We start from the raw sequence: 19,208 nt of genomic DNA, 5'->3' as shown, positions 1-19,208 counted from the left end.
GGCTTTTAAAAAATTGCTGCACACTAGTCAGCTGACGTTTTAGTGCTGTTACTGCTTGTACCTACCTACCTGCTAAGCTTTCAACTAGAAGTTTGGTTTGTTTTCTGGGATAACGTATACCACACAATTTTTTTCGCAGTCTACTTCTTTTCTATATGCAAAGTCGCGTAACCGAAGTCATGCCAATAGGTTTTGTTTTCATACAGCGTAGGTGTTGGTTTATATCAGATTTCACTACATTGTCGTTTCTTAGATTTACTTTTTTAGTACAACACCAAAGCTATCACTTGTAAACAATTCTCCTCTCTTAAGGACAACTTCCTCAGACCCTCATGGTTCCTAACAGATTGATCTGTTCGCCGGATCGACATTGTTGCATCCATATGAGAGGTAAGAAAAGAAAACTCATTAGCGGATTCCCCTCACTTTTCTGATTAATTCCGTGTTATAACAGCGCAGAGGGAAAGAAAAATTTTAAAGACAGTACTATGAATCCAAACTGTTTATTCAGAAGTAAAGCTACTGATCGAAATCTATTCAATCATTTCTTGCTGTAATTCTAGTGTTTTTATATAGTTTCTTAATTTATTTCAGTGTTTGTATATAGTTGTTGAAATCTTTTCGACGAACATCGTAACTCTTCATGTTTTCTTCAAGATCAGGGTAACAAGAATGCTGATGAACCGGTATTTTTCGGCGAATTCCTATTTTATTCTTTCCATTGTTTGCGATTCTTTGTGTTTCAACATCGGTTGCAATTAATTCGTTGTTGAAAGAAGACACTTGTCTGCTGGCGCCTCTCAAAAGTTGACACTCTTAGATCCGTTCGAGTGGAAACTAGTCAGCATTGACATCAGCGGAGCATGTGCTTAATGCACTTTAATGCGTAGGTGTGTTGAAGTGCACAGATTCACGTGAACGCCAGGAAATGCCGGATGAACGTTTTGCTGTTCCCGTAATGACTGGTGTACCTGGTCCTTTCAGTCGAACCATCGGTATAGCGACCTCACGGCCGCTGATAACACTCGCTTCGCGTATCATGATTGATGAGTTTACACGGCTCCCCATGCACCTGCAGAGATTAGTTCCTACCATTTACGGCCACTTGTAAAGGTTCGATCTTTTGGTCGTTATGATCCTTTGGGCTTATTTGTTCACTCGTTCACATTTTCACTTTGACTGTGATCTAATTCAATTGCATCATTCTCTCATTATTTGTGCTCAAATAGCTTATTGTTAGCCCATGTTGTTTTGATAAATATTGAGCACGTGCGATGGTGTCTCCGTTAACTCTAGGTGGCCAACTACTTTTGCTGGTGAATTCTTTTCCAAATTTCTTTCCCGTTTTTTCCGTGAAAAGAATTTTTCCTTTGTGCCATGGTTTACCCTTCTTGACTTTTTGTCTAACCACAGGTGAGGTCCGAAATCGCTCGAAGTACCAAGCTCTACTCGTTGCCAAGTTCGGACTATGGGCAATTGGAAGACTTGTGCAATAAGTAATGAACCAACGAGTCGGAAGTGACTGTGCAGCAGCTGACATAAGTAAGTGCAGCAGGAGAATAATCGGAGCTTAGGGTGCATGCTATCTTCCATGGTCTCCTACTCCATGCATAAGCCATGAACGAATCAAGTCTACTGCTCTAATACTTGTTTAATTTGAAACATCCTGTAATTAAAAAGAAAAAGTCCCTCGGATATTCGTGTAGCTCTACTCGCTTTGGAATTGGAGTACGGTAGACGACAGAACTGTTTCTCCTTAATGTGGGATCAGTAGGCGACCATATCTGCACACTGGTCTGCGAGAATAGGAATTAAAGAGACAGAGTGCTTAAGTAGTAGACATCATACTTCATACCTTTACTCTGAAGCTTATTTTCGACGTGATCTGTGAGATAGTCGCTTTTTGATCCAACTGGCAACGTTCATTAACATCTTCGATGTTCGGTTTTATTCACTAGTAGGTGCGCTTCAGGACGTAGTGTGGAAGTATCATAGCTCGGTAAGCGGGAGGCACGGGTGGCCTGTCTTTAAAGGCATCACCCCACGAATCTGAGATGGCACGGATTTCAGATGGAGTATTCGTACACGGGATAGTAGATTATGGAGAGGGGGGTGATTCCGTCCATTTCTTCCTAATTGCCGTAAAGAACGCTCAGGAAGATGCGGCGCGTGCACAAGGCTGGCGCGCTCCAGTCGAACTTGTTGTGGAAAATAGCCCACCGGAACGCTCGAAGCCGCTTCTTCATGGCCGTTTTTTACGGCAATTAGGAAGAAATGGACGGGATCACCCCTCTCTCCATAATCTATTATCCCATGTACGAATACTCCACCTGAAATCCGTGCCATCTCAGATTCGTGGGGTGATGCCTTTAATAGGTGAGAGTTCCTCCGGTTACCGTACCAACACTGCGAAGGGGGGGGGGGGGCTAAGCGAACGTCGGAAGTGGCAGTTTTTTGAACGAGTACCATCTGAGAGGTGGTCACTTTCAATTGAAATCAAGACATTTCGTCTTAATGAACAATATTGATTGTGTAAATGCTTGCCCATAAATGCAGATGTGAGCGAGGTTGTTGCCGAATGTTTGGTGTTCTAGTCTATGGTGTGTTCATCCACATTTTTTCTTTTCTACTCCCTTTTAATCTATTTTTTAAAATACTTTTTCTCAATCTTCTATTTGGAAATTACCCTGTGTGATTTTTGATGTAAGAACTTCCGTCGTAAATGAGGTTCTTAGTGTTGTGTGAATAACACTCCAATGGATTTTCCGATATTCCAATTTATAATTGAATTTACCTGTTCAATAGTAGGAAAATCAAATGATTTACTCGTTCTGAAAGTGTCAAAAGAAAACACCCACATTGAGTAAATTATTGGGCTATTAGCCATACTCAAGGTCAATATGAAAAAAATGCGCTTCAGTTCAGATGCCATCATCTTGTCTACAAAAACTAATTTCTCTTTCTTCAAATTAACTGCTATTTCTAATTTATCAAGTGCACCTGCGTGGTATACTCAACACAGTAAATATTACGTAAACATGTTGGATTACAGAAGCAGATTTTTGCGAGCTGTTTACGTAAAATTATCTATGTCGCATTCGTTTTGCAGAATAAGCTAACATGAAATGATGTCATATAATGAATGTGTTCGATGACTCCACATATGTTACTATCAGTTTCAACAGCAAGAAAGATCAGACGGATGATTGTGGACGTGATATGTTCGGAAAGTGTGCGCGTTGGTCGCGGAAGAACTGTGACGTTGTGTCTCACTTGCATACATCTCATTTACGCCGATGCGATAAGACCCATCCTTCAACATAGGACTTCGTGCGTATCGTTGCAGTCCACACAGATCCAGACTCTTGTAACTACAGATGTGGAACGTCATATCGGAATTATGTCTTACTGTATGCGTAGTCGAAAAGGTACGGTTTCGGGAGCTGCTGAAGGGAAAATAGGCAGCACAGGGGGGGGGGGGGGGGGGGTTGCTCGCGTTTGCTCACATAGATAACTCCTCACACCTGTCTGTAATGGGCAGGCGTGTTATCCCCTGGGCTTTTAACTTTTTCGGTAGCTGTAATATTAGCATTCATCCACGTTGTGGTTTGAAGGAGAACACAACCAAACTTTTATCAGAATAGAATGCGAGGCAACAATTGATTCTTTGAAGGAAACATTTGGCAAAGGTATGCATTCCCCAGCAGAATCCACTTACCGTAGCGTGGCATACATTGAATAATAAACGGTGACGGCGGTGAGATGCAAGGGAATTTGGAATAGTGTAGGCTATTCTTTTATCACTACATTTCCAAAACTGTTAACTAATGTTTTATTGATAACTTACAAATGTAATCCAGAATTAGAATTTTCGTTCTCAAAAGAGGGTTTTTAAGTCTGAGATAGTTATTTCATTTATAGAAAGATCAGTTGATTAAGGAACATGTTGCACCAAAAGATCTAGGTCTCGGAGGATTCGTGGTTGATTATTAGGATTCGTGATATCATTCTCCTAAGCCAGCGTTCAGAATTTTCCCCAAAGCACTACTGTTATGTGCGTGTTCTCGCCTCATTAATGTGATGTAACGTTGGTTTTGTTTGTAATAGCAATATTTTCTATACTGAGATCAGTCTTTTTCGTCGTTATATGCTTTTGGTCTGAATATAATTGGACTGCAGAATTTGCACTACAGAAATAGCAGAATAGAATTATTTGTGACAAAATTTGCACATTTGGTCATAATTCTGCAAACGTTTCATTTTTATTCCGTGCTTTACTGTCGCAATGTAGAATGTGCCTATGATCGTCGAGGATTTTTTTTCCGAAAGAAATTTTAAAAATTTAGAACAACAAATTTGTTTTTCTTTTCCGTTTATGTCGAGCTCCGAACATTACTTGGCGCCTGCTGGGTGTGGTATTGTCGATAAGAAGATCCTAAAAAGAAGATTGCATACTCCATACTGTCAGGTCACTGTATTTCTTTGTGCTGTGCTTGTCACTTCTCTTAAAGTATAACTGTTATAGTTTCTGTTAGTGTATAGCAATTCGAACGCTAGCACTTGCATTCACGAAACTTCTATCTCATGATTTGTAAAAAGTCGAGTGAAGTAACATTATGATTTCGTTCTCAAACAATCAGTGTAATGTAGATTTTTGTTGATTATCAGTCAGTGCACTATTCGTCAAGTAACACCGCTACCATAATTTCAGTCTGTTGTAAACGATTGCATTGAAATATGTGAACTGTAGATTGGTGGCATAGGATAAATTAGATACTGGTGCTACACCATAAATCGCTTTGGCCACTTCGTCTGTAGCATCCTATGTGATCGTTGAATATTCTCGTGTTTTCTAAAATCTCAGGTACTTTTCCCCTACTACGTACAAGAATGATGCATGAGACCATGTGATGATGTTATTCAAACACTATGAGCACTTCTTTCTTCATTATCTCGAAGAATAAGGAGAGCAGAACTTTATTCGACACTCATAAAGTTTACCTCACAACATCTATATTGTTTTAGAAGCAGAGTACAATTTCAGTAATATATTTTTCCCGGTCCTGTGCTTATCTCTTTCTGTCATGTTCTAGTCTTACATATATTTTTTGTATGGAGCTATGTAATGGATCATTTCTATTTTTAGTATTTTTGCCTTATCATTTTACATCGGTATGGTGCACTGTCGTACTTTCATTCCGTACTGCATGCCATTTAGCATGAGTTATCATCCATGTTATCAGATTGCGGCATTCATTGTTTCGACTATGGCGAGCTCTTTTGCTTTTACTAACGTTCGATAGAAGCAAATTGAACGACGGTGTTTGGTGTGTTAGATTTTTCCTTGAGTCGAAAACCTTCTTGTTGCCATCAGAACAGTTTCTTTCTGCTGCGTTCAAATTCTTCCCTTCTTTTTGTTGAAGGATCATTTTCTTCAGGTAACTACGTGGGTTCACAGTTTGAGGCCACCGTCATGTGAATTTTATTGCATTGTTTTCACTTAACCTTAAGAGCTGCGTAAAAGAAGTGAAAATGCTCAGATTTGTTTTTCCTCTTGAACCTTTAATCGTCTTTACTCCTAAACTCACATCGTGTAAAGTCTCCTTTCTAGCATCCATTTTCTCAGCAGTTATGTTTCTTGTTAGATGTTATACTGTATAGGTGGCTTCAAGTTTCATATTCTTGTATTTTGATCAAATTTTTCGCCAGCTGAGATAATTGTTGATGAGCGGCAAAATGTATGGAGTGTTAAGCAGTTGTCTTAACAGAGATCCTTAGGTGCTGCTCTATTAGTCAGTGTAAAGAATGTGGAGCTTTTCTTACTATACTCCTCCATCGGTCGTTGCGTTTAATTTTGACCACAGAACTCTTTCTCAATCTTCTTAAACCTCATTCTCGTTCATTATAACTAACATATTTCACCTCATCTCCTCGTAGTGACGTCATCGAGCATGTTTTTGGTCGTGATGAAATACGGGTGTGCTGAAGGTAGTCCAATTTATGGGATTATTCGGGGGTACGTGGATCCACGTCACCATTCAGAAATAGAAGGTGCGATAATATGGTATTTGGTGGTTTTCTCAGTGCTGCCCACGCATGTACTCGTTTGCGCGTTATGACATAGTGAAAGGTGGATTAGCTCTATCCAGGTGATCTTCATGCATTAATTTTAATGGATTCTTCCTTATTTTTCTGTTTATGCTAAGAACAGCTCCATTTTTTCTACAAAGTAGGGATCTTTTGCCGACTCTTTGGTCGAGCGTGACGACAGAGTCGTGTGACTCATTGCCAAACAACGAGTATCATATATCACGTAAATAAAATTACGATCACGTTGAATCGCCAACTTTGCAGAATGGCCTTTGCAGATACGTGAGTCTAATTTACTTCACACATGAAACTGTTGGGTATAAATTGTTGCTTCGCGTACTATAATCGTTGGGTCGCTGTTGGCTACCATCGCTAAATTGCTGACACTGTTTCTTTACACCTACGATTAGTTTTTCCTCAGTCGTTGTTCCTGATGAAATACATTGCATTCATAATGGAAAAACTGCGAGTGATATAGGGATATCGGTGAAGCAAACTATACAACGGTTTCTGCAAGAACAATCCCGCGAAGCTGGTGACCCACCCCAACATTTGCAACTTCTTGTTTTGTTCTTGACGTGCTGCTTCTAGAATTCTGATTGTTTTTGAATTTGGACGGACACAATTTTATACTTTGTTCCATTCTGGCTTGGAGGTAATGCTCGGTTTAGATTCCGACAAATTTCCGATATTGCGTATGCATTAACTGGTGAGGTTCTGTAGTTATCTGGTAGGTTTTAATCGTCCCAAACAATTAATCACCATTTGCAACATTTAATAGCTCAATTAAGGTTTTAATTTTAATAGGCTGATTTGGCGATTTAATGTTGCAATATTCAGTGAACTGTATAACTGAATCCAATCTCTACGCACGCATTCTGTTCGATTCAATTTACGCTCGCGAATATTTTAGACGATTAAGAGAAGTGTAGTAGCAAAAAGCGTCAAGAGAGTTGCTATTGAAGTAATCTATAAGAAATTGTGGAGTTTTGCGTTCTTTTCGAAAACCAGTTAACAGTGCATCAAGAAACATTGCCATTCATGCACCCGACATTTTTTGCCCGAACATTAGCTATGAACATCCGATAGAAAGGTGTTCACTCGTCCTTGGTATTTAAACCAAGTGGAACTCGTTGATGAAGGTAAACTATGATGAGGTCTAAGAGGTTTTTAGCACAATGTGTCCAAATGTGATTGTCGGACAATAATTTTATACAACATATAAGGTGGTTCACGTTCAACTAGTATTTGATTCGGAAGCAGAGTATGTTGCTTTCTTCTCTTTCAGTCATTTTGAGATTGGAATTTTGTTTGCAAAATTCATTGTAATACTATTATTACAAAAATAGAGTTACAAGTGTACCTGTAGATAACGGAAACACCTACGCTTTGATTCCCCAGAGTTACCGTGCACATTCCATTTTGGTTACATAGGTGCGACAGGAAGGAGCCGAACCATCCTCAGGTGAGGGATGGTTTAGCTCATGGGGTACAGCTCAAGTGATGAAGATCCCTTCGCCAACCGTCCAAAAGTGAAGAGGGTCGGAGTACTGGCTCCGACCGACAATCGCATCTATGTTTTTTTTTTTGTTTTTTCGTCTGGTTAGATGTTGCGTTGCGACATTTATTTTTGCCACTTAATTCTTCAAATTAGGTCTGCTTGGCAAACAGTTTGCTGTCACAATGCAGTGCAATTTCTTTGTGCGCAGCATCTTTCCTTGGTGTTGTACTTTCTCCCAAGTCGTTAACATAGGTGAAATTTCATCTTCGCAACTGTTGTCAAGTTTCGAATTTTTCATCGATATCATACTTCGTTGCGTCCTCTGCTTACACGTAACAGGTATTAAAATTTTGCGATGGGTGTGCAAGAATGTGCAACAAAGTATGTCCATAAATGAATTAGTGCGTGAGAAATCTTTTCATTGTTGCGACACCCCCAAACGATAGCATTCACATGAGGAATGCCTTTCGACATCGTGCATTTGAATATCATTTATGTAGATTAATTTCCAGGAATTTTCGCAGTTCGTTCTACATGCTGCTCCATAAGATAGGATGTGTTCTTTCTAAGGTGTTATCGAAAGAGAAACGTCTTACTTAACTTATAAGAGCTGGCTTCCTAATCATAAAGCTACCATTTACAACATTTGTTTTTCTACAAAATCTGTACTAGTCTTAGCTCCATATTTCAGATATAAATTCAAAATTTCCTGGCTGACCGTTTGTTTGTTTATTTACGTTTCTTTTGCCGCACTCAATTAGGTTAAAGAAGAACAAATTCGCGATTAAGGTAGAAAGGTTGTTATGCATGAAGAAAACGATATTCAATCAAGGTATCTATGATACGGGGCGGGATTAGTGTAGCGGTTAGAGGTTCCGCTGTCTGCACGATCGATCAGAGGTTCGAAGCCGCCCTAGTGCTCACCAAGCTTTTGATCCTTCCGGGGTCGACAAATTGGTAACATACTTGCGTGGGGGGATAAACACACTTATTCGACATATCGGATAACCTCTGAAAGTCGTTGTATGAGCCATCTACACGTTCGTAAATCCCAAACGATTCTACGACTACGTGGGAGCCCGCTTTTCGGTATTTCGCGAATGCCTCCTTTCGTCCTCCTCTCACACATGCAATCACGAAGACTAGAAGCCTACGCGTATTTCATTTGGTGTGTTCGGTCGCGTCGGCTGACGTCATCAATCGCTGCAATGCAAAAGTGCATTGAGTCCAATGCATTGCTATGTTTTGCGTCTCTGCAGCAGGAGTAGCAGCGGCTGCAGAAAGGCCACGGGTTTACGTGCACGCAAAGTGCACGCCGCGACCGCCGGGTCTGTGCGGCGATCGATGCCGCGACGCGCGGCCATCGCGATGAGTCGGTTGGCGTCTCGCCTCGTTGGCAGCCATCCATAGTGCGTTTCGCTGCCGCTGCCTGTCGTATTCGGACCCACTCCGGACATTTCAGTGCTGTGAACGCGTTTTATGAGCTGTCTTCTGCGGTGAATCTAGTCTCATTGTGCTCAAATACGTGTTTTTTCTCACCATCTGCGAGTTACACGTCCGGATCATGTGCGCGAAATTCAAACATTATGATGTTGTTTTATCAGCACTTCGTTTGCAGTACATACTTTATGTCGTGCGACAGTGAACTCTACATTCACTACAATTCCCTTGGTTTATGCCGCTTTTCATTGTATTCGTTTCCAAACCGCTGTCACAATGGCATCATTGGAATTGCCGTGATCTTGTAATGGTATTGCAACTTGTTGGGTTATTTCCATAGGACTCTCGTACGATCTTGTCGGGAAATTAACTCCCTCCTATAATTCAGCAGTTTTTCTAACAAGATTTGGAAATAAATTTACTCAAGAAACTTTCGTGAAGTGATAATATTGATTGATGTTTTTCTCGCTTTGATTTTATTTTTTAGAAACTTTTTCTTTTAATGTGCGATCTCCTTTCTACAAGCATTATTGGGGTTTTCCTCATTTAACCGCATGTTGGATTATTTTTTCAAAGGAAAATTAGTATAAAATAAAAAAGCTAGGAAGTATGTAATTGTGGACTACTTCATAACCTTGTTAGTCCATCCTAATTTCGTGATTTCTGATTAAAGGATTAGGTTTCGCAGACATCCTCACGCGACCTATTTTAAGGTCAAGCATTATGATATTAAAAACTGTTGTTTGGCTGCGCCAGTAACAGTCCAGTGCGGCCTTACTCTCATGAGGTAGCAGGACGTAATTTCCGAAGCACAATTGCACTTAATAAAGTTGCATTAAGGGAACGCTGAGGTTCAGTCCTTTTTTAAATCGTTCTGCATTCGCTGTGGTTTTGAAACTGGCTAAGTTCTTATGTTACACAGTCGCATTAGTGCAGTCTGGACGTATAAAAACTGCCAACTAAGTGCCAACTAGCAAAGTAATGAAGAAAAATTGAAGGTAGATAGAAAAGAACCGTTCTCAAAGGTTCGACACTACATTTTTTTCCGTAACCGTAGATCTCCAACGTTTCTTTCAAAATGAGTATAGATAAATTATTCTGCTAGAGCACAATAATTTATCTATACTCATTCTAGTCTTCTGGAAATGTGTACTTATGCACGCATTCAGGAATTTGTCTTCATGAGATGTTAATCGAATAGTCATATACTTCTCGCAAAGCTGGTTATTGTTTTTGGGAGATGGTGTGTTTTGTCGCCGACCATGTGACTATGGCCGATTGTGAGTCTGCACAGCAGCATGTTTCTTCAACGTCGAGTGATCCTTATTGAAACGCAGGATTATTGGTTCGAATCGTGCTGTCCTCCTGTATGCATATATATGCATTTGAAATGCACTCTTTCAACAAGGTCGTACGAATAACAGATGATTTCAAATCAAATCTGAAACTTCATTTTCCACGTTGTACTTGATGTTATATTGAGGAATATACTGTTTATTCTGTTTTGCCATTTTCATTTCGCCTCATGCTACTTGAAGAACGTATTTTCCGTTTGTCGATATTGTGTATTCGGCTTCTATCCAGCGGTTTTATTTTTGCTTTTTTTCAGACATTTTTTCTTATGTGAGACGTTTGCCAGCCCTCGAATAACAATGAGTTTTCTTAATCTTCGTGCTCTACGAGCTCCAAAAGTCACCACTATTAACGATCTTTCCGATGAAGCCCTGGTGAAGGTGTTTCAAAGGCGAGTTTTTTTTTTACCTTATGGTAGTTTATTTTAACGAACGCTACACTTTTCATATAGTTCCTGTACTCTTCGAAGTCTTCTAATAGAAGAGAGACCATTTTATCGAATGATTTGATTGCGAATAATGTTGGAAAGCGAATATTGACCATTAAATTAGTTTTCTGGAGTTGTGGGTTTGATGATATGTTAAAATTAACCATTAGTAGTGAATTTGGATGTTGAATGCTCAGGTCTTGTTCAAACATTTCACTATGATGTGCCCTTTCTTTGCCCTAGTGTCTCGTACTCGATCTCCCTGGGTATTTCGTATTCCTTGTTTCTTCAAGAGCTATATGAAGGGATTGTAGCATCTAAGCTGTACTAAACTACTGTAAAGATCCAATGACAAGTTTTCTGTACATTTCTGTCAGCTGTTGGTGTAGAAAGGTGTACAGATACGAACTGCTAGTCGTAGCTCTTATCCAAATAATTGTTCAAGAGCTATTCTTATCCTTACTTTCATTTTCACTTCATTTGTGATTAAAGAAATTCCGTACATTCGTACGATGTCACCTAGAGTGCTCAAATTCGTTCACTATAAAAAGTACATCAGTGATTGAAGATTGAACGTTTAGATGCGATGATGTGGCAATACTGCGGTGCTCGGCTGTGTGCCGACACTGGCGTGCAGTGATTTTTGCCGAAGAACGGAAGCCACACTCAAGAATTCGTCGAGCTCGAGATACAGTTGGGATTTTTATCGTCGACAGAAGACGGTAAAAGCTATTTTACCTTACTTTCACTCCTCTAGACTTGTTCGCCTCCATACTGATTCCTTGTAGGGCTATCTTGGAGAAGTTCTGTCCGGGCTCCGAGCCACCTAAACTAACAGCTACTAGGACTGAACTTTCACTGATCATAACACCGTCAATGCGACCACCAAGAATCTCACGAAGCTCATATAATAATGAGGTTATTTTTTTGTTGATTTTAGAGATTTTTTATGCACTATACATGATTCAACGCTTTCTCATTACGTCCTCTTCTCTGATTCCTTTGGTACATTAATTTGCAGTAATAACGAACCGCGATATCGAATTTCTAGAATCTATTTCTTATCTATCTTACGTTGTGTTTGCTGCAAGTTAGATTACAAAAAAAGTGCAATGAATATGATCGTGATACATCTCAAAACTGGCGCGTTCACTGGAATGAAGCGAACGCTTCGTAATCAGTCATTCGGCAAGATCTCAAAGTGCAAGGGGATGTATGTTTTATAAGCAGAATGGAATGCTTCCGGTGCACTTGGCCCTCCTTTCATCATTGCTGTGATATTACACTCCTGTTGTGCAAGATGTTAAAAAAAAAAACAGCATTCCACTTGATCCGTTCGTTTACGTATTGTTCTTGCGAGGTGAGGAGGTAGAGAAGCAAATGAAATGTAGACGAGGTACTTGGAGAAGCAGAGGTTCTGATGGAAAGAAATAATTGCTTGGGGAAACGTCATCCATAGGTGGAATGATTGTTACAGATTATCCCTTTCTTCTTCTGTAAAATGCTAGAGTTACTTAACTTATAGTTTTGTTACTACGTTTGATATCCTAAGCATACCTGTTAAATCTGTTCAGCGTTCCTGTTTGTAGGTTCCCAAGGAACCTCCACTTCCTCCGGAGACAACTACAGTGTTCATGGAAGACCAGTTTGTGGATAAGACGCAGTCCACTTGGGCGTTTACATTTGATTTTTCTGATTGGGTTAAGACTCATCATGTAGTTGAGGCGAGTTTTCTGCTCATACTACCGGGTTGACATCACCACTTTTTCGATAAATCCTCTCTTTACTTTTAGGTGTGCCTGCAGAATTTCTGCTCATTCTTGGATCGCGAACACACACGAATGGAATTAGCAGGAGGAAATGGACATTCTGATGGTAATAACCATGGACCATCGCCAAACACTGCTATGGTATGTTGTTCTAATATGGTGTATGCTGCTATTGCATGCAGCATTCATCACTTGGTTAAAAACGTCAGAGAACGTGAGATAATGTGGTGGGCGGGACGTTAACCAAATACGCACAACAAGGTCTCATATCTTTCATGTGGGTGGAGAAACGCGCATTTCAACTCGTAAAAAGTGCATGGAGCCTTCTAAATTAACCTCTCTAACAAATTTCTCTGCCTCAGCTGTATTTTGTTACAGCAGTGCTTTCTTTTGCCAAATGTGCCGTTATTTTTGTCGCTTTTGTGTCGCGAACTATGTGTGCTATATTTTCGTTTGCACAATAGTGAAGTCCTTCATTTACGAAATCTTGCTGTCCTTACCCTAGTATACTCAGCACCCGAGGAAAGTTGGTATCATTATCTCAAATTTACATCGTAATCGTATCTTTGATGCAAGGGCGGTCCTTTCCAAAGGTTTCTTAGCTGTAGACTTCATTTCTGGTTCAGAATCTGATCTCGTCGACCTAACAATGCCCATTTTGATGGACTCTCTTAGGAAGATAGCTTATGGTGTTGGACACAAATTAGCAGCATTGTTCCTTTTTAACAAACTTATTTTGCAACTTTTTTTTTATTTTATTGGACTGCAATGTCCATGTTTTGCTGTCTATGTTGTGTGCTGGCTTGTTATGTTACATTTGCACATGTTTTTTTTTTTCGTTTACGCTCGTAGAGTACATGCGGAGGTCTGCACCTCGTCGTGCCTGGCACGGGCAAGTTCAGTCGTAGCGATGTTCCTGCATTCGTCGTGGTGTTGGAGTAGGTAGCGACGTCGCGCGCGACGTGTACGCGTTGAGAACACCATGTCTGCAATTGGCGACGCAATCGCTTTTTTGTTATATGCGATGGTCATATGATGCACTTTTCGTTTGTTATACCACCATTGCCACTTTGGGGAATTTGGGAGGCTCCGTGGGTGTTTTGACTTACACAATACCAAACAACTTACACAAAAGGACACAAATCCTCCACGCAATACTGCAGTGGCATCATTTAACTTTAAAAATGTTTATAGTAAATTTAAATATTTTTGTCAGGAATGTGATCATAGTCCCGACACATGTAAGCATTCAAAAGGGTTTGTGTGCAGTGCAAAAACCATGTGCGCGACAAACGAAGGGGCAATTTTCTGGAAGAGCTTATTTTCCAAACAATCTTTGTCTAAGGCTCAAATCTTGAATAAACCTGAATTCATTCGAAACCTAACTGAGCCTAAACTTTTGATTGCACCTAAATTTATTGCGATTTTTGGGTCTTTTTTCGTTACGGTCTTCTTGTGGTCCTTCTTCGAGACAGTCTTGCATCTACTTAAGTCCTCTAAAATTTCGTTAGAAAAAAAAGTGTAAAACTTTGAAAAGAATCGGTTTCGTTGTGTTTGTGTACTGTTGCATTATTTGGAAAGCATACGCTCCAGATTTGTTGCAGAATCCTCAACATTTACGAGACTTCGTCCGAATATCTTTCGAGGAATTTGTTCTACAATTCAACAATAATTGTCGTTCGTTCCTTTGAATACTTGCTAACTATAACTTTTCAAGTTAACTCCACCATGGTCCGGAGGAGTTGCCGGACGATCACCACCGATGGATACAATGTGCTCAGGCGGTTCGCAGACGGATCAGCGCGGTTACGCTTATTATCAGCTGCCTTCAGCGCGTGCTTTGATGAACCAGAGTCCACCACTGACGACAATGGACGGTGAGGTGGGCGAGCTTAGTTTGATGTTTGATGGCATGTTCTGAAATATTAAATTTGCTTCATTTCAGACCATAGCAGAGCTGAAGATGTTGTCCTCTGGCCGACTAGAGCGCTTGGCTAATTGCCTTAAAGTCATTCATCCTTTGCATATTGTGTTTCGTGATCATTCACTCTATGCCCATCGTCCAACACTTTTGCTCATATGGTTCCTGAAACAGTACGTTTGATATTTTTCTCCTTCTTTTCCTGCTTAGTATATTTGACCTCTGTAAGTACGGTTTTGCTTGAGCTAAACTCGTGTACCCCTTTGTAACTATTTTAGGTTGCAACCATCATTGCGACGTATAACATTTGATGGGATTCAAGCCAACCATCTTATTCCACTTCATAAAATTCTCGATCTTAGTGGTATAGATGAGCTCAATGTGAAACAACCGGCAAGTTTTTTTTTCATTTCTCATGCCTCATCTCATTTCTTGAGTTATAATGTTTGATTTTCGCTATTTAGCAATTCTCGCCAGCTATTTGTGTATCGCATCGTTTGCTTTTGAACTGGCTGGCATTACCTGCGCAACAGCGTTGCCGTCTGCGAATGCGGCTGCTTGGTTGTCGCACAATGACAGCGCGTGGGCTCGCAGTTTTCGTTCAGGTGCGATTACATGGAATTCCGACTCTGTTTCGATATATAGTAGCATTTGCTGGTTTAGGCATGGAAAGTAACACCAGAACCGTGCTTTTTCGACCAGATATCAATAGATCTACGCTCTGTTCCCGTATTCGATTTTTTGGCGGAGATGGAGACACCAACGAAAGATCCTGATGAGGTACGCATTGTAAACCGCAAGTTTTGGGCTTGAATTTAGTGCGTATTAGAACTAAATTTTTCCTCATTATTTTTTTTTGTTCTATGTGAATGCCGTACATGAGGTTGGGTGAAGGCGGTTCAACCAACTAATACAATCGAGAGTAAAATTCGAATGTTTATTTGAAAATTTGGGTTTGATGAGAAATTCGAAATTTGGGATATCGGGTTGTTCGAGAAAGCAAATTTCCAACGTGTTATGACTGTTTCATTCATTTTTAAAATTCTAAATGCATGATATTCAAGCCAGAAGACTGGCGACCACCAACACCTCCAGCGGCAGCGTACGGCCATGGTCCAATGGCAGCTGAAAGCAGATGGACCAACTGCAAATTGACAGTGAAGCATCGCAAAGGTGGAGCTACACTCGATATGTGTGTAGCTGATGGGTAAGTTTACATAAACCTGCGTGGACTTTGATAATGTGATGTTGTTCTTCTTGGTACAGTTTGTTGTTTCAGTTTCATTGTTCTGAAGTGTAGTTCTGGGAAGGAGACTCGTTCTGGTCATGGGGCAATGATGTCGAGTCGGAGAGGGATGCTACCACGTCCGTCCTCAATGCAGTGTTTCGAGGCGAGAAGTAAAGGGGGTGAGTTGAAGTTTGAATATTTTCGCATTTGCATTTGTGGAATATAAGGACAGCGATTTGGTAGTGTAGTATTACGTAAGCAAGCACGCTCCTTGGCTTGTTTATCTTCAATAAATTCCGTTCGGACAATTTCTGCGCCAGAAGGAAAACCTTATACAGCAGGCATTAATGACGTTTTTCTATTCCCAGGTGGTTGTCGAGTTATATAATAACGGCGAAATGAAAGGAGCTATAGAGGAGAAGAATGTGAACGAATGTGGAGTGAAAGTGAATGTAAGAGGCATTTCATAGTTAGTTTGAAAACCAGTATTCGCAAGGAGTAGCCTCAATAGTGTAGATAAATTTGAGTTGCTTCTGTAATGCCGCAATTCAGTTTCTTTTGAGGGGCTCGAAAAAAAATCATGCTTGGATGCTAGCTGTCATGAATTTTTCTAGTCATCGCTATGGGAGTCATGAAAATTCTCCTTTATCGTAGATGTTTCTTCTAATTAACAGTGCATCAGAATATCAGGTTTCTGGTTCATTAATGATCAGCATGAGCATTTTATTTCCAATATTACCACTTTACGACTGGAAAGAACGTCAGCAAAAACAAAATCAATCTTTTTGCTCGTTGCAAATTCTGTAAGAATTACATTAGATGTTTTGATATGATGTTTTTATTCGTTTCCTTACCTTTCCAATACTAACCGGTGCAATTTTTTAAAGGTTCGTTGCCCCGCCTCGAGTCGCAGTCGTCGTTGAAGCGTATAGGAACTGATCAATCACGTCTACATCGCAGTCCATCAATGTTCGACAAAATGTTCGGGTTTTTACTGCGATCAAATGCGTGAATCGTAAGTGTAAGAGATTGCGCGGCGTCTCGGTGTGATTCCCGGCTGCCTTTTGACCCTATAGCTCGGTACGCTGTTCTGCCTATAATTGAGCTCGGACTGATGTGATTTATAATATTCTACGCGCTTTCGACTTCGCATTTGTTAGCTTGAATTTCTTTTCTCTTCCCCTTTTAGTAGTTTAAGTGTTTGTGACAGATGTCGTATGCAGAAAGTATCCGAGTGAAGCGTCAATTTTTGCTCAAGGTTAAGTGGCAGTTTTGTTCATCGTAGCTGTCACTGTCTTGTTATATTTCTCGGTTAACATTTACTACGCGTATCATAACGCTACGGTGTATACGATATCATGATGTGCTTGTATAGTAAGAATTATGATGTACATAAATACACGTAGCTACATACATATTATACACGTAAATATATACATATACATTTCTATCGATATTTTGAGCTTCATTTAATTATATTATTGCGGTGTGTTGATTTTACTGTTAAGTGTTTATATCTTGCTTATGCTTTTTTTCGGAAGTGGCTGAGCACGAGTTTAAATGGGTGAATCATGCATATTTAGCAGTAGTCGTCATGAGATTTTTCCTACTATGAACTATTTTCGCTTTGTTTGCGAGAAATAGTTGCAGTGGGAGCGTATGTTGATTTGACATAGAAAAGAGCGCACCTCGTAGCTTTGTTGCTATGTTGCCACTTTCTATGTTTATCCCCATCAACGCACGTGAGAAGCCTATTGCCGCTATTTTATTTTTTATTCAGGAAATAGTAAATAGGAAAACACAAAAACTCGTGCTCCGCTACCCGTTTCCTCCGTCTCTCAAACTCTCTCCTTCTCCTGGTACCGGTGTTTGCTTTGTGCGTGTCTTGCGTTACTTGTGCTACCCTTTTCTCGCCCGCCGAATTCTCTATTGCTCCGCCTTTCAACTGCTCCACTTTAGCTCGCTGTCGAAGTTCTTTCAAATATCCTGGAATCCGAGTTGCTCTGTGCTTGTTCCCTGTAAAGAGTCGATATTGTACAGAGTACCCTATGGTCGTTTAAATATGGCGTCATGTCATGAGCTTTTCTTTGCTGTTCATAGTAGGTACTTTTTGTTAGCAGTGAAATTGTCATTTGAGGAGCTTATCATCGTCTTGTGCTGTTTTTTCACGTTTCATCTATCATCGTCGTTATCATCTTCATCTTTGCTACGTAATCATCTTTCCATCGATGTTTTTTTTTCCAGGGCAGAAAGGTCTCCTTTAGGTGTAGAGTTCGATCAGACAAAGCTCATCTCTCGTGTACAGAAATTGTTCGATATTTAATGAATCCATCATAAGTGAAGTTTAATGAATATATTTACCGTTGCTGTTTTAATTTTGCGGAATTATACAAAGTATTAAATAATAGAAATAATTCGCTTACTCTGAATATATAGTGTGCGTAACATTGTCGAATCTGGATTATGTGATGTGAGGGCAAAAGTTCCTTAATATTACTGAAATCATCCTGTTCGAATGCCGATATCCATTTGGCCAGATTATGCTAACGAAAAAGCGTTGAAAACAAGAAGAAAGGGAAATAATTGCTTTTTACTTCTTCTTCTGGGCGAAGAAAATAAAATGTGCACAAAAGCTGCTTGAAGATATGTTTCCAAAGAGATTCTTGGGAAATGGGTGTTACACGTAACCGCATGCCACATGTTGCTATAGCAACACCCAGTGCAAAGGCGAACAAAGCGGACACAACGTTCTAAGTGAGTTTCTCCCTACTTTTCAATTTATCTTTCTTCCTAAATGTTTTTTTTTTTTTCAAATGATATTGGCGCTCTTGTAATCTATTGCAATAGTACCATGTGAAACGGTCACAATTTCCCAATCTTCTTGCCAAAATGATTCTGTTTTCGTGGTTTTCCATCAGCTATAACCACATCATTAATTTTTCTGCTTCTACTAAGATTTGTTCGTGTTCGTGGTGGCGGAGCTGTGTTAAAATTTAATGAATTGTTGCTGTGAGCGGTCCCGTTATGGAAAAGAGGAGATATTTAACGGTTTTTGGGTTTTGAATCAGATGCTTAGAGTTAGCCTTAAATGCTAACCTTTTGTCGATTACAAAGTGTTAAACCTGATTTTTGTATAGTTATTGCACAAGGAAGATTCAAAAGAATTTAGGAACTGAACATTTTTTTCTGGAAAGAATTTTTGAATTTATGAACAGCGGTTAGCAAATCCGATTGATGATGAGAAGAACGAAATTCTCTCTCTAATTGATGGAAATATTCAAAAGATAGGACAGAAGGAATTCCTTAAATTTACGTATTCTTGTAAATTAAGTTTTTGTTTTTTTGAGTTTTAAAAAATGAAATATTCACCTAGAAATGAGCCTGGTAATATTGACATCATAGAAAGTCTCAAAAATCAGTCGAAATCCAAGAAATCGTATGATTTTTTTCTTTAAATTATTGGTCAATTACATTAAGAT

General features: G+C 39.8%; 1 protein-coding gene across 2 annotated transcripts; it reads left to right on the top strand.

The window, feature by feature from the left end:
- Window positions 1-6,355: 6,355 nt before the first annotated feature.
- RB195_013562 (uncharacterized protein) lies at window positions 6,356-16,741 on the top strand (the record flags this gene model as incomplete). Of its 2 annotated transcripts, XM_064203444.1 has the most annotated exons (14): window positions 6,356-6,372; window positions 10,641-10,775; window positions 11,393-11,533; window positions 11,600-11,729; window positions 12,401-12,535; window positions 12,605-12,721; window positions 14,298-14,462; window positions 14,526-14,674; window positions 14,780-14,894; window positions 14,966-15,106; window positions 15,165-15,281; window positions 15,566-15,708; window positions 15,781-15,908; window positions 16,617-16,741. In XM_064203444.1, 14 exons carry the CDS (start codon window positions 6,356-6,358, stop codon window positions 16,739-16,741), a joined length of 1,758 nt encoding a protein of 585 aa, XP_064059325.1. The 2 variants fall into 2 exon arrangements, with proteins under 2 accessions (XP_064059325.1, XP_064059326.1); XM_064203445.1 differs by lacking the exon at window positions 6,356-6,372 and having other exon boundaries at window positions 10,684-10,775.
- Between the last annotated feature and the right edge of the window lie 2,467 nt (window positions 16,742-19,208).

Source organism: Necator americanus, chromosome V, assembly GCF_031761385.1.
Source record: "Necator americanus strain Aroian chromosome V, whole genome shotgun sequence".
Lineage (NCBI taxonomy): Eukaryota > Metazoa > Nematoda > Chromadorea > Rhabditida > Ancylostomatidae > Necator > Necator americanus.
The sequence above is the reverse complement of the archived record's forward strand: the minus strand, read 5'-3'. Positions and strand labels throughout refer to the sequence as shown.